The sequence below is a fragment of the Lissotriton helveticus genome, chromosome 2_2 (genome assembly GCF_964261635.1).
Source record: "Lissotriton helveticus chromosome 2_2, aLisHel1.1, whole genome shotgun sequence".
Lineage (NCBI taxonomy): Eukaryota > Metazoa > Chordata > Amphibia > Caudata > Salamandridae > Lissotriton > Lissotriton helveticus.
Genome location: NC_136060.1, coordinates 245,388,173 through 245,402,329, shown reverse-complemented (window position 1 = coordinate 245,402,329; position 14,157 = coordinate 245,388,173). Strand labels below are relative to the sequence as shown.

Sequence of the window (14,157 nt, the reverse complement as noted above, 5' to 3'; positions counted from 1 at the left end):
GGGCCGCAGGGGGGCAGCGGCGGGGAGGTGTCGGGAAACGCGGCAGGGGCTGGGCACAACAGCAAGGGGCGAACAGAGGACGAAGTATGTAACAGAAGCAAAGGCAAAGTTAACACGGAGAAAAATGCAGCAAAGTTAGCAGAAGTACAATTTACACAGGGAGATGACGCGGCGGGGGCTGGGCACAACAACAAGGGGAAAACTGAGGAGGAGAAAATAACAGAGAGCAAAAGCAAAGATTACACGGAGGCAAAATGCAGCAGAGTTAGCAGATGTACAAAAACACAAACAGGGCAGATGCAGTACCGGCGGACGAGGGCCGGGAGCACAGCTGCGAGCAGCGGCGGCACTTGGCGGGAACGGGGCTCACTTACGGGGAGTGTGCGCGGTGCGTGGGGTGACCGGCCCAGAGGGTCAGAGGTCACTGCTCACCACCGCGTGCACTCTGCCATTTATGGTCCAGTGGGAGGGAGGAGCAGCTGGGAGGTGGGAGCGGGGCGGCGAATGGGAAGGGCAACCGAGGAAAGGGGGCGGGGCCGCAGGGGGGCAGCGGCGGGGAGCGGGGAGGTGTCGGGAAACACGGCAGGGGCTGGGCACAACAGCAAGGGGCGAACAGAGGACAAAGGATGTAACAGAAGCAAAAGCAAAGTTAACACGGAGAAAAATGCAGCAAAGTTAGCAGAAGTACAATTTACACAGGGAGATGACGCGGCGGGGGCTGGGCACAACAACAAGGGGAAAACTGAAGAGGAGAGAATAACAGAGAGCAAAAGCAAAGATTACACGGAGGCAAAATGCAGCAGAGTTAGCAGATGTACAAAAACACAAACAGGGCAGATGCAGTACCGGCAGACGAGGGCCGGGAGCACAGCTGCGAGCAGCGGCGGCACTTGGCGGGAACGGGGCTCACTCACAGGGAGTGTGCGCAGTGCGTGGGGTGACCGGCCCAGAGGGTCAGAGGTCACTGCTCACCACCGCGTGCACTCTGCCATTTATGGTCCAGTGGGAGGGAGGAGCAGCTGGAAGGTGGGAGCGGGGCGGCGAATGGGAAGGGCGACCGAGGGAAGGGGGCGGGGCCGCAGGGGGGCAGCGGCGGGGAGGTGTCGGGAAACGCGGCAGGGGCTGGGCACAACAGCAAGGGGCGAACAAAGGACGAAGGATGTAACAGAAGCAAAGGCAAAGTTAACACGGAGAAAAATGCAGCAAAGTTAGCAGAAGTACAATTTACACAGGGAGATGACGCGGCGGGGGCTGGGCACAACAACAAGGGGAAAACTGAGGAGGAGAGAATAACAGAGAGCAAAAGCAAAGATTAAACGGAGGCAAAATGCAGCAGAGTTAGCAGATGTACAAAAACACAAACAGGGCAGATGCAGTACCGGCAGACGAGGGCCGGGAGCACAGCTGCGAGCAGCGGTGGCACTTGGCGGGAACGGGGCTCACTCACGGGGAGTGTGCGCGGTGCGTGGGGTGACCGGCCCTATGGGGCGTAACTGTTTGTGCCAGTGTTATGCGTCTCTGGAGTGCTTTGTTATAATGAGGGTCTGTAGACACTTGTGCAGCCCCTTCTGTTGTATGGATCGCTCCAACGCTAAACGTGTGCTGGTGTGATCCCAAGGGGCATGCTCTCGTTTGGCTCATACAGACCCTTGTGCAGAGGTAAAGAGGTTGGGAGACCTTCTGAACCTGAAGACTCCCCTTGAGAGGGGCGCACAAAGGTCCCAGGGACCCCTTGGGCAACCCCCATGCAGATGGGTGAAGTAACTCCCTGCAAGGGGGATCTGTGCACCCTTTAAAATGCAGGCCGGGCTGCAACCGCACTGAAAGGTGGGTTACTGTTCATAGTGTAGGAAGAAGTTCACACCACCCCTGGACAGTGCCTTCACTGTAATAGGTTGCCCTGTCCGGTCTGCTCCATGGCGGTTAGTGTGACAGTGCACCCTCTCTGTAATGTGGACCCTTGTTTGCAGAATATGGTGGAATGCTGTGAATGTAGGAACATCTGGATTACAATGAAAATGTGCTCCAGTAACCTTATTCAAGCAAGTATGTTGTCAGCAATGTTGCTCCTCCAGTCACCTGGAGTTGCTATTTCTATATTAATAATATGTATCTTTTGTTAGAAGAAATTGACTTGACTGGTGCTCCCGAAGTTGACAGCAATTCCCTACAAAACCAAATATGGGCCGGCTTGACCCGGGGTATTTCTGGGGAGGTATATGGGGTAGAGGTAGCAAGTCAGAGCAGGTGTGTGACCCTCCAACTTGTTTTCCTTGTACAAGGTAGGCTGAAACCAACAACCTGTCTTTGCATGCAGGGAGGAGTTGCTCCACAGTTTTAAATATATATATATGTTTACCATACCCTTAAAACCATTAGAAGCTGCATGCATGCATGCGAACGAGCTTACAATTTGAGACATTCACCACACTGTTGTGGTGACTCTTTTTCGATTGTGAGCACCATGCAGTTTTCTGACTTGAGCTTTGGGTCTGGAGTTGCTTGCCCCCGAATAAAGATAGAGTCTCAATTTTTTCTTGCGAAACACTCATTCTTTTTATAGTTTGTGCCACCTATGGTACTTACCTAAATGTATCCGTGCACCCAGAGCCCATGTCTTCACTGATGTCATACTACATATGTAAGCGAATGTGAGTTTTACCTAAAAGTGTGTGTGTGTGTGTATGTGTATATATATACCATTCCGTGTGAATATGATTCTGGTTGTGTGAGCAAACCGATTTTTCTTTAATAGCATCCTTGGAAATTAGACCTACACAGTTGGATTTGTAAGTTTAATTATAAGAATGCATTTACATTTTTTTTTTTTTTTAGCGAAGCAGTGCTGATTTTAAATAATTTAATTTAAGCGAATAGTTGTTATATATATGCAATTATGACAAAAATGTATAAGAGCACAACAATATTACAAGGCATCAAGGTGCAAACGAGGGAGAGATCAGTAAGGAAAATAGGATCACAATAATGAGGAGTTCTGAGATCAGAAAAGGAAGCAAGCTGCCTATTGATTAACACCATCGATGCGGTGCATTTTCCCGCTGTGCGCTAGAAAATTTAAAAAACCGCGGTTTATGACGAGCTCAGCTCGTCATGAGTGTACAAGAGGTGTACTTCATGACGAGCTGACCTCGTCATGAGCGTCGATAGGGTTAAAGGGGGAAAAGCCAGGTCTTCAAGCTTTTCCAAAAGCATCTTGGGCCTGCAGTTTACTGATATAATATGGAAGGGAATTCCATAGTTTTACTGCAGCCACAGAGAAGGCTTTCCTCCTCGCCTTGTCTTGCGGATTTTAGAAACAGCCATAAGATTGTGACTAGCAGACCAGGGTGGTCTAGAGGGGGTGTGCCACTGGAACATGGTTCTCAATCCTACAGGCCCGGTTTTCTGCAAAGCCCTAGGAACAAGGTAGAATGCTTCAAAGGTGATGCATTTGTTAATTGGTAGCCGATGCAGTTTGAAAATCCCTTCCGAGACTGATTGATATTTAGGGATTTCAAGTATTGGGTCCATTGTCGACATTTGCTAAGTTAGCACGAGCTTCGCTGCCATGAGGCTGCTTTTGCGCACGACACTGCAAGCATATATTTCGCAAGACTCTGTTTGTGCACCTTTCACATGAGAACTGTCTGCTTTTCGCGTTCTGTTCTGTGCTCTGAGGTTTAGTCTGCCCATGATGTACAAGGTCGATCAACAAAGCCCCTTGTTATTCTGTTCTGGTCAGTCCCTCGCACCTAGACATAACACACTACACACAGCTGCACTACTGCAAATCATATGCTTTAATATGGCAAGCTAAACTTGTTTTGACACACTTGAAGAGACACTTTTCCAGAGAGGAGAGCTTTGCTTGTCCTGTGATGTGAACCTTTCATCTGGGCCTTGAGGTATGGGGTCTGCTGACAAAGCCCCGAGGTCTTCTTTTTTATAATAAACTATTTCTTACAATGGGGTTGGTGGTTAGGTCTCTTAGTCCTTTTTCCACTGTCTTTATAAAATGATATCCCTGTTTGTATTCTATAGAATTGTGACAATGCTGACTATATTGTGTTTATGCATTTTGGTGCTAGTAACGGCACGTGTACTGTACCATAGAGCGCGTTAGTTAAAATAAACATTTTAAACTATACCGCGTCTCTGATTATTTGCATTGTGGATAAGCATGAGTGAGTGAGCGAAAGAGTTATCTGGCTCCCACGATTCCCAAGAGAGAATGACATGTTCTGGGTTGTCTAATCATTGGTAGCTTCGCTAGTAGACAGAGAACAAATGAGACACTATAGCTAGTCGGTTTGGGATTCTGGGTGCTAATGTGATAGGTTGGTACACCCCTATTCACTGAGGTCCTGTTTTCCTGTTCATAGTTCTGTATATGTGCAGAATCCCTGCAACAGTATCAGCCTTTCAGCCACATTCTGTACAAGCTGTAGCCTGGCTATTGCCGATTTATTGATCTCAAGATAAAATGCATTGCAATAGTCGAGCCTCGAAGAGATCAATTGGACCACCTTCTTAATGATCCAGAAACAGGTTAATAGAGAATGGTTGACCTGATGGTCAAACAACATCTTTGTGTCTTTCAACACTCCCAGGTTTTTAGCAGAGTCTGTCTGAGTGGGCAGTGCCGCTACAATCTCTAGCCATCAGGAGTTGTTCAAAATGGATGGCTGCTTACTAAAGATCAAAACCTCTGTCTTGTCTCTATTGAGTCTAAGGCAGTTGTTAACTATGCTGTTGGCTACTGCCTATATGCATTTTTTTAAAAGTTGGCAGGAGATGACGCCAAATTCTTGGTAATAGCCACAATTATTTGTGTGTCGTCGGCATACGATTCTGCCTGTGGTCCAAAGGACCATATCAGCTTAGCTAGTGGGGAGACATATAGATGAAAAAGGGTGTGGCTCTGAAAGGAACCCCACATGGCAGAGTGATTGACTCAGAGCTGAATTTGCTCACAATTTTCGTCTGTGACCTATCCTTAAGAAAGGAGGTTTAGAGTTTTAATGCTAAGCCAGGAAGCCCCAGACTCTGCAGCCTGCCATCAAGCAGTGCTTGGGAGGTGGTGTATAAAGCTGCAAAAGTGCCATTTTGCCGTGCTCTGTACATCTTGGAGAAGTTGATCAAGAATTTAATTGTATCACATAGTGTTTAATTGTATTACAAGTGTTTATAATCCCTGGTAAAGAGCTCCCTGTATATGGCACCATCATGAATTGTACAGATATGGGGGATATTTGGAAATGTGCATCACAGAAAAGTTTGTTCTTAATATTTTATAGTATTAACTATGTTGATGCTTGTGTGTGCAGTTCTTTCAGTTTCGGAATCAGAGCGTCAGTCAAATTGTATTTGTCCAGTTGTGAATTGGGTTATGTGTAAAAGTAGATCTGCGGATATGTGTGGTGTTTGTGTATTTGAACACCAGTGCGAAAATGTGATAAATGTCCCCCCTCTACCCCCCCCTCACCCCCCATACAGGATTGTATGTTTGTGATGTGTATAACTACCAGACAGCTAAATGGGAGACCTGTGAAAGTGTGCTGTTGTGAGCCCATGTCCAACGGATGATTATATGTCGGACTTAAGGTGGCGATTGGAAGTTAATAATTCTTTATTGCCTATGATTATTAAAACCTTTTGCAAATTGTGCAAGTGAGCGTCCACATTAAAAAGTGCAGATTATTTGAGATTAAAGCTAGTTTTAAATAAGTACGCAAAATTCAGACGATTTTCTAATATCTAGTACTAGAAGCATTGTTATTGTAGTAAACAAATGTTAAAAGACAAAAGATTATCACAGGTTGTCCACCGATAAGGCTGTTAGTGTTATACCTTGACTAGATATAATAAAAAAGCAGATTATAAGTATTAGCATGGAATTCCAATCAGATGTCTGAAAACGCCTCAAAAACGTTTAAAGTAACCGTTATGAAGGGGTGCCGGGCATTGGTTTAATAAGTTAATTGGGAGGCTGGACTTCAGGCTTGGTCGTTTAAGATCCTGAGCCTGCTGTGGGCGAGTTGAAGCGATTGTGTATATGTTTAGGAATTATTTATGAATTTGGTTTAATAGTGGATGTAGTTTGTCTGTGTGACATCACCAATGATCAAATATATACTCCTGTTTTTGGTATGATGGTGAATTGTGTTTGTGTAGTTGATAGTTTATATTTTGCGGTTTTATGTCCATAATAGTCTGTATGATGTATTGTGTTTAAATTATGTAGCTGAGATAACTTGCAACTTTGCCAGTTGTAATGTTTTGTGGGTGTCCAATGGCATTGGGAAATGTCGATACATGTATCTCGTATGTGTATGTAATTTACTTGGGATACGTTTACTCAGTATTATACTATACGTAGAGTGAATGCTTGGCGGTATGAGTCTAAAAATTTGGAAAACTAGGGCATCATGCCAATACTTCAAGATATATTTGCCAACATTAATTAGAAAAGTAATAAGGTAGATTTTATTTACTATGTGATGAGATTAATTTTAACTGTTATTTGATGTACAACTGTATATCTTTGAAGGAAAAAAAATTAGATTTTTTTTAATTTGGGTATTTTTATTTAAAATGAGTTTGTTGATTTGTACCTGAGCTATAATAATAAAACAGCTTGTTTTGTGTTTATATTTGCATAACAATAAACCAACTTGTTTTGTGTTTACAGTCTGTTCTATATTTTTTATTTGCTTTCTCAGGGTCAGTTGTAAAGACTCATGGGACATTAGCAAGAAGCAGCAGCTTATGTCGTTCTCGACGAAACGTCATCCAAACTTCTCCCCAGGCCCAACATATCTTGCAGTCTCCTGATCCTGACATCCTGTCAGTTGCAAGCTGTCCCGCTCTTTACCGCACGGATGCAGAAGAGGAAGCAATATACTTCATTGCTGAAAAGCAGTGGTATGGCATACAATTAATAGTTCACAGCCTATGCATATTCATGTTCCTTTTTTGCTTCAAGTGAAATATTAGTTGCACGTTTTAATTGTGAAAATAAGTTGCAATTTATCAGAAATCAGTTTCTTAATTTAAGAGCGGTGTACCCTTGTCAAACCAACAAAACCCCTTTTTTATGGCCAGTTCTGGAAGAATTGCTTCTCAAACCCTGGTAACTATGGCACCAGCAGCTGGTACCCCCTAAGAAGTGTGTGTGTGTGTAAAGAAGTACCAACAATTATGAAGTATGAAACACAGTAGAAAAAGTTTTTTAAACCAATTTGGAAAAGCAGAGAAAAATGTAATGGACAAAATGACACCAAGATCCTAGTTTAGGGCACATATAATTGTTATACGTTTTAATGCAAAAAGTGCTTCAAATAAGTCGAGGAAAAACAACATGTCACGTTGGGCCAATACCTAGGAGCAATTTCAGGCCCACTGTGATGGAGCGAAGGTCACCTATGTCAAGTGGGTTGTTTTGGACAAAGTTTTTATCTTCAGACATAATCTACAGCTCCTGAGAAAGCTTCTTACCAGTCATGCAGCCGCTAGATCCACACGGCAGGCTTGGGAGCACAAGTCTTCTCTTCAGTCAAGTCCTCTTTAGTCGGCTGGACCTGCATTTTGTCTCTTTGAATCATGTAAACAGGAGGCAAAACACTTGACCCATGGAGAGCAGTTCCAGTCTGAGTGCCAGCAGGATGCAGGAGTAAGAGGTCTGGAATCTTCCAGCAGGCTCTTCTTACGATGGATCTTCACTGGTCCAGGAATATTCCGAAGACTTGGTCGTAGGGGTGCTAGATTTATCTTGTGCACTAGTCAGTAATTTGACACATTCTACTGCCCAATACTCACAATCTTCTCACAGACCCCCACCTAGTTCTAAGCACTTCTCCTGTGCCTTACAGTTAAATCACCCTAGAGACCCTTTTTTAGTTTTCGGGACTGAGCTACCTCCAGACAGACCTACCTTCAACTTCTTGGCTATTCCCATACCTGAAATGACCAAAACTGTTTATCCCCCCTACTGTGCCTGGAGCCTAACTATATGGCTCCTTTTCATCTCCAGGATCCTGGTGGGTTCCTGTGGATGAATAGATGAAACCCTCTTGGCATATTCTGGGATGAATAGGTAAAGCCCTTCTTGGCATATACAAGTCAAAAGAGGTAGTGTTAAAGCTGTTCTTCTTTCTGAGAACTGCTCCTGTCCACTCCCAGGTAGCCAGTCCGTGCTAAGTGGCCAGCAGTCAACACACATTGTCCTCTGAGCTAGAGTCATTAGCTTTCCCAGCCAATGATGTGTATTACAGCTGTGGAGGTTGGGTAAGTGGCAACACTATACTAGTTGTATGACAGTTCTGGCTCAGGTAGCCTAAAGTAAATGTTTACAAAGTTTCTTTTCTACTTAAGTTATCAAAATATGATTCCACAATTAAATCAGATTTTAAAATTAAGCAGGAAATAATTTTGAAGCATTTGTCTGGCCCCTTCTCAATGGAGGTGTAACATAAAGATTTTAATCTCCTCTATGTTTATAAGAGAAAAGTATTATCCATCCTACATAGTGAAATAAAGTAGTTTATTTCACTGTGAGGGCACACCAACACCATTGTGTAGTGGGCCCTATTTTTATATATTAACACTCTGCCCTGTTGGCGAACAAGGCATACTTTAGGGGTGATGTGCATATATATTTAGTGTTTAACTGCATGGCAAAGGCACTTTTTACTGCTGTGTGTCACAGCAGTGATTTTAATCTTCAGCCTAGCCAGAACTTAGTGGTGCCCCTGGCAGAGAGATGTTTTTGTCACATATGTGGAATTTGTAAATATACACTGCAGCCCATATATGACGTTTAACATCACATGTTATAGGTGCATTTGTGGCACCATTTAGACTGGACTTATAAGGAAGTTAAACATGCCAGATAGAAAGTTGCAATGAACAGCACGTTTTCAAGTGAATGCACATGTTGTCAAGTGAAAGCACAGATGCTTTACTTGGCAGTGATAAAACGCACAGTGTTCTAAAGCCAGCAATGATCGGGTCCAGTGAACAGTGACAAAATCTGACCATGCAGAAAAGTTGAGTTTGCGACACAGTTTGACTGTTAATTTACTTTTTTTTACAGGTGTGCATAAACGTGCTATAGACTGTGCTTTTCGCATGTCGAACTGTTATATGTACACGTCTATTTGTATGACACTGTTTCCATCCAGTATCTAAGCACCCTTTCTAATCATAGCAACTACATTTTACTTCATAATCTAAGTTTGGCATGTGCATTGATATACAAAGTATAACTGTACAGTGTACAATCGTGTGTATAAATATTTTGAAAATTCTGTCACAACTCTAGCAGTCTTGCTTATATAGATATTCAAACCATGAAGTGCTGCATGGAGTTCCCAGTAGGACTGAAAGTGACAGCTGAACTCTCAAACCGAACACAGCAAAATCAGTCATGTTTTTCTCATCTCCCCTATAAGGAGCAGATGTCAGAAAGTTAAAACGAAGATGCTGCAATTGATATTTCCTACAGAAATGAGGGTAGGGTGAAGTATGGAGCATATTGGCTGTATAAATAGTTACAACTATGCATATGACCGAAGTAACCAGACGTAAGTATGCAACAGTAGCTAGTGTCTTGTCATCCAAAAGTAAGACCTACTTACCGTTTGACAGTTCAGCATCTCCTAAGTTGGTGGAGCTCAAGTCACACTTAACAGGAGGCACATTGATGGGCTTCACTCTGGTTCATTTTACGCAACATCGAGGCCATTGAGTCGACTCCGCAAAATGGACCCAGTACAACAAAGACTAGTGCATCATTAGCATTGATTATTTATTTCTTAGCCACCTCCTGTGCTTAACTGTTTCAAGTGTGTCATATTGCTTTAGCTGATTAAAAGTTATAGGTTTCTAGCAATACAGTAACATAATGCAACCCAGAGTTTAAATAGAAAACTCACTTGAGAGAGATTTAAATCTATTAGCGCGTGTGTTGCTGAGTGCTTTCTTTCAACCAATTATTGACTGATAACTGTTTTCTCCTGCAAACTATTGTGTGTTATCGTTCTAGTTTCCACTGAGCGCTACCATATTGAGGTTCTGCATTTTAGTGCATCCTGCCACTACTGCCAGAAAATTTACTTTGTAGGTTCTATTCCACTGATCTCAGTATTCATGGCATGAATGCATTTATGAATTGCCTAGAAGTGTAAGAAGGGAATAGGTGATTTTATTTAAGACTGTTAAGTAATTTCTCTTTTACTTGTAGAAATGTGCCAGCTAATAAATGTTAGTCTAAATTCTAATGCATTCCTTTCTGGTTTCTTGTATTCAGGGAAGTTCAAGACACTGGTTCAGAATGTGACTCTTTAAATTCTTCCTTTGGAAGAAGGCAATCTCCTCCGATGAGCCTTGAGTTGCACCAAATTGCCACTTCTCGAAAGATCTCTAGGCAGGAGGGCTCCTTTGAAGACCCATCGACGGGGGACTCTGCTTTAACTGCAGACATTTCAACCAGCTCTCCAGAGGCCTTGGGACTAACAGAAAGTCAAAGCATGGTTTTCAGTCCCGCCATCAAGGTCTATAACGGCATTCTGGAGAAGTCCTGCAGCATGCACCAGATCTCAAGTGCCACAAAACCTCCCCAGGCGCCCTTTTCCTCTCTCCCTAGTGACAGCAAACCAGACGAAGAAGGTCTGGACAACCCATTGTTAAAGAACATCCCTCAGGACCTGTCTCAGAATGGAGAGAAAAACAGAAAGTCATCCAAAATAAAGAGCCTTTTTAAGAAGATTTCTAAGTAAGCTCACTGAAACCTTAAGCAGTGGCAACAGTAGACTTGATTTTTCCTTTTCGTTTCTTCTTTTGGAATGTAGCTCTTTTGGGGCTTTCCAGACTGGATGCCATAGTACAATGCTCCTTAGTTCAACTGTGTAATATTTTAATGACTCGTAAGTAAAAGATCATGCCAGCTATCACTGAAAATCATTATTAACAAGTTGACCTGTGTTTACAGTCACTTTTGCTTATTTATTTCTGCTTTTAAGTTTTTAGTTACATTTTATGTTTTTTAAAGCCACTTTGGACTAACTAGCTTTAATGGACTCATAAGCCTGCTCGGGCTTGCAAAAGTTTCTCGTTTACTGGAGCATCTTCTTATCTTTCCACATAGCTATGAAATTTTACATACTGGACTAAACTTAAAGGAAATAAAACTAATTGCACTACTGTTTTCCAGACTGGAAAAGTATCTCTGAAAGTGGAACTGTGTAGGATTTCTAAACCGACGGAGCCTGGATGGGATTGTTTTCACTTTTAGATTTATTGGGTTTTTAAGTAGAGTCTAGAATTTCTAATTGAGAATTCTAGAAGCGAAAACTTGCGCTTTATTATGGGACGCTTCTCTAGATGCATTTATTATTATTGTTTTAAAGGTTTGAGTCCTGCTGTAAAGATTGTGATTCTTTTCAGGGCTTTCACTGTGATTTTACTGCATTGCAGGCTGTATGAATCGGCAAAGGTAACTTAACTCGAGGAGGCGGATGAGGAGGCTCTTGATTCCTTATGCAAGTGATGAAGGTGAAACTTAAGGACTTCAGACATTCACATGCTTAAAATGGGAAAATATGGGCACTTGTTTACAGACTTTGAATAAATGCAAAAAAAGATATTTGGTTTGTGAAACTTTGTACTGTGGAGAAGAAAATAAATTGGAGGCATTATTGTGTCTTGATCTTCTGTTATTGGTTCACCTGTCCGCGTGTGAGCACGCAAGACTCGTAAATAAGTTTGTCATTGGACACTTAATTGAAGATGCTTATATTTTTATTGGTTTCCAAATATTTTGCCCTTTCTTCATTCTCATACTTTAACATGTTCTATAATGTGTGTATTATTTTTCCTCACTTCACCTGTATCTGATGGCAATGGTTGTGTGCTACTATGCATACCTGTATCTCATTTCACATTCTGTGTGCACAAAAATATAATTTCATATTTTTATATCGTCTGTATGAAGGCACAAGAGTGGGTTATTCAATTGTGCAGTCAAATGAGGAAGTTTTTTTGTACACTTGTAGGGTACTGCTGGACACAGTGTTTTTTTTATAACTTAGCATTTTATCAAGTAGCACTATGCTTGCTTTGTGTCACTGTGCCGATAAACTAGACAACTATATAAATGTATTGAAATTGACGTGTACAAAAATATATCTGCACTTTCTACACAGTTGATCACAGCTCTGTAGTGAAAGGAATAGCAAGAGTGTTACTTCCTTCCAATTAAGGCATACGCATGTATTTTGCAGCCACAAAGTCTGTGATTCGCAAAATCTCAGAATTTGTAACTGCATTATACCTTTTTACTGTGTACAAAAGCCCTTTTTCAATTCAGAAAAAGCCTTAATGACTTTCAGACGCTTCCTTTTGCAACTGGCTGGATGGCAAATAGGTAGGTTCATAAAAAGGGCATCCACCCTCATATGTAGGTTTAGAGGAGAATGTATCAATGTTTTTTGACTACAATTGCATGGTGTCTGATTAGCAAACCGGAAGCTGTCGCTATTGTGCAACTTCTCCTTTGGGTATCATGACAGCACGTTTAAGGGAAGAAGACAGTAGTCTCCTTCTCCCAAAGTCTTCCTAGATGAGAAGCTTCTAGTAACTCTGGTTCCTTTAATGGCTATGGGCTGCTTTAAAAATATTCCCGTTTGGGATTCTAATGCAGAGATGGAGGTCTATTGTTCCTTGCAGGCTTACATCCCTTTATTTCCAACCAATCAGAGGGGGGGTGCAATTTTTACTTGTCTAATATTAATGAGGTAGGTAGTTTTGCGGTCATATGCAAAGGTCCAATTTGTGGTACAGCCAATTAGTCCATAGTTCACATCTCAAACTGCATTCCATTCTGACATTAAATAAAGGTAGTTGCAAATTAATTTCTTCTGTTTTGATCATACTGCATTGTTTAGAAACAAATTATGCTAAATTCTAAGGTTTTTCTCTTTATCTTATGAATTTAGGTTTTAGCAATTTCTAATTTGGGACCCTCTGTGGAACTGTCCTCCTATGCAAAATACAACACGGGACCTGGCCACTAGCTTAGTGGCGTGCATGTGATTTGACGTGTACCCCTGAAATACACCAATGGAAAGCTTGCTCTTTACACTTTAATGCAAATATAGTTACAAGCAGCTCTACAGATTTTGTGTCAGTATGTAAATCAGTAGAAGTTTATGCCTTATGGATCCCTAAACTCTGTGCTAATTGCCATTTGATAAGTATTTTCTTAGATAGCGATAATGTACTAGGAAATATAAAACAGAATTGTTATGATGAAGCTACATGTTTATACATTTCTAAATTTGATTTATAAAATGTTAGAACAAGAACTACAAACTCAATTCTTCCTATTAATAGACTTCTCTTCACACCTAAAAATGAGGCAAACATAAAAAGAGATAGACATAACAGATTCAAAAGTCTATGGACAGGTTTTACACATTTTTATAGACTGGCAGGTATTTCATGACTTGTGGTTATATACACCTCTAAATATCAGTGAAACGGTTAAAAAAACATGACTTTCAAATATAGCCATTAAACCAACAAACTAAGAACCTTGAGGCAATCTGAATTGAAGTAATACATTGTTTGTACAGGTGACCGATACTACAAATAGTTCTGAGTACCAAGAATAGAAGTATTGCAGCTTTTAGTTATTTTTTCACAGCGTGATAGTTGTTTACTATTTTAAACATAACTTCTTTTCTTATGCTAAACAATGTAAAGAGTTAACTGCCAAAACAATAAATGAAATAGAACATTGGGTGCTGGGTTTTAAATATAGTCGTCTTTGACATTGTGACACATGATACACTCTTAAAATAAAAGCTGGATCATTGACAAGGAAATTTAAAGACATGAACAGTAGAACACATGGTTAGAACTATATATATATATATATATATATATATATATATATATATATAATTTACTACCTCTTCTTTTAATATGTTAAATTTTGACCATAGTCTTTCTTTTTTTTTTCAAGAAAGGACAGTGTGTGAGGTTCAAATTGTTGTTGACATCTTAGAAAATTACTGGTGGAAAACTGCATATGATTCACAAAAATAAAGTGTTTACTTGCAGTTCCTAAAGCTCAGAATTACGAACATGGTGCGT

General features: G+C 41.4%; 1 protein-coding gene across 1 annotated transcript in view; it reads left to right on the top strand.

Moving 5' to 3' along the window:
* The window catches only part of STIM2 (stromal interaction molecule 2), a 512,550-nt gene extending 500,849 nt beyond the window's left edge, over positions 1–11,701 (top strand). The window contains exons 11-12 of the mRNA XM_078678367.1: positions 6,723–6,924; positions 10,310–11,701. Coding sequence (XP_078534493.1) covers positions 6,723–6,924; positions 10,310–10,778 — 671 coding nt within the window. The 3' untranslated portion in view covers positions 10,779–11,701. The remainder of the gene's footprint in view (positions 1–6,722; positions 6,925–10,309) is intronic.
* The last annotated feature ends 2,456 nt before the right edge of the window (positions 11,702–14,157 follow it).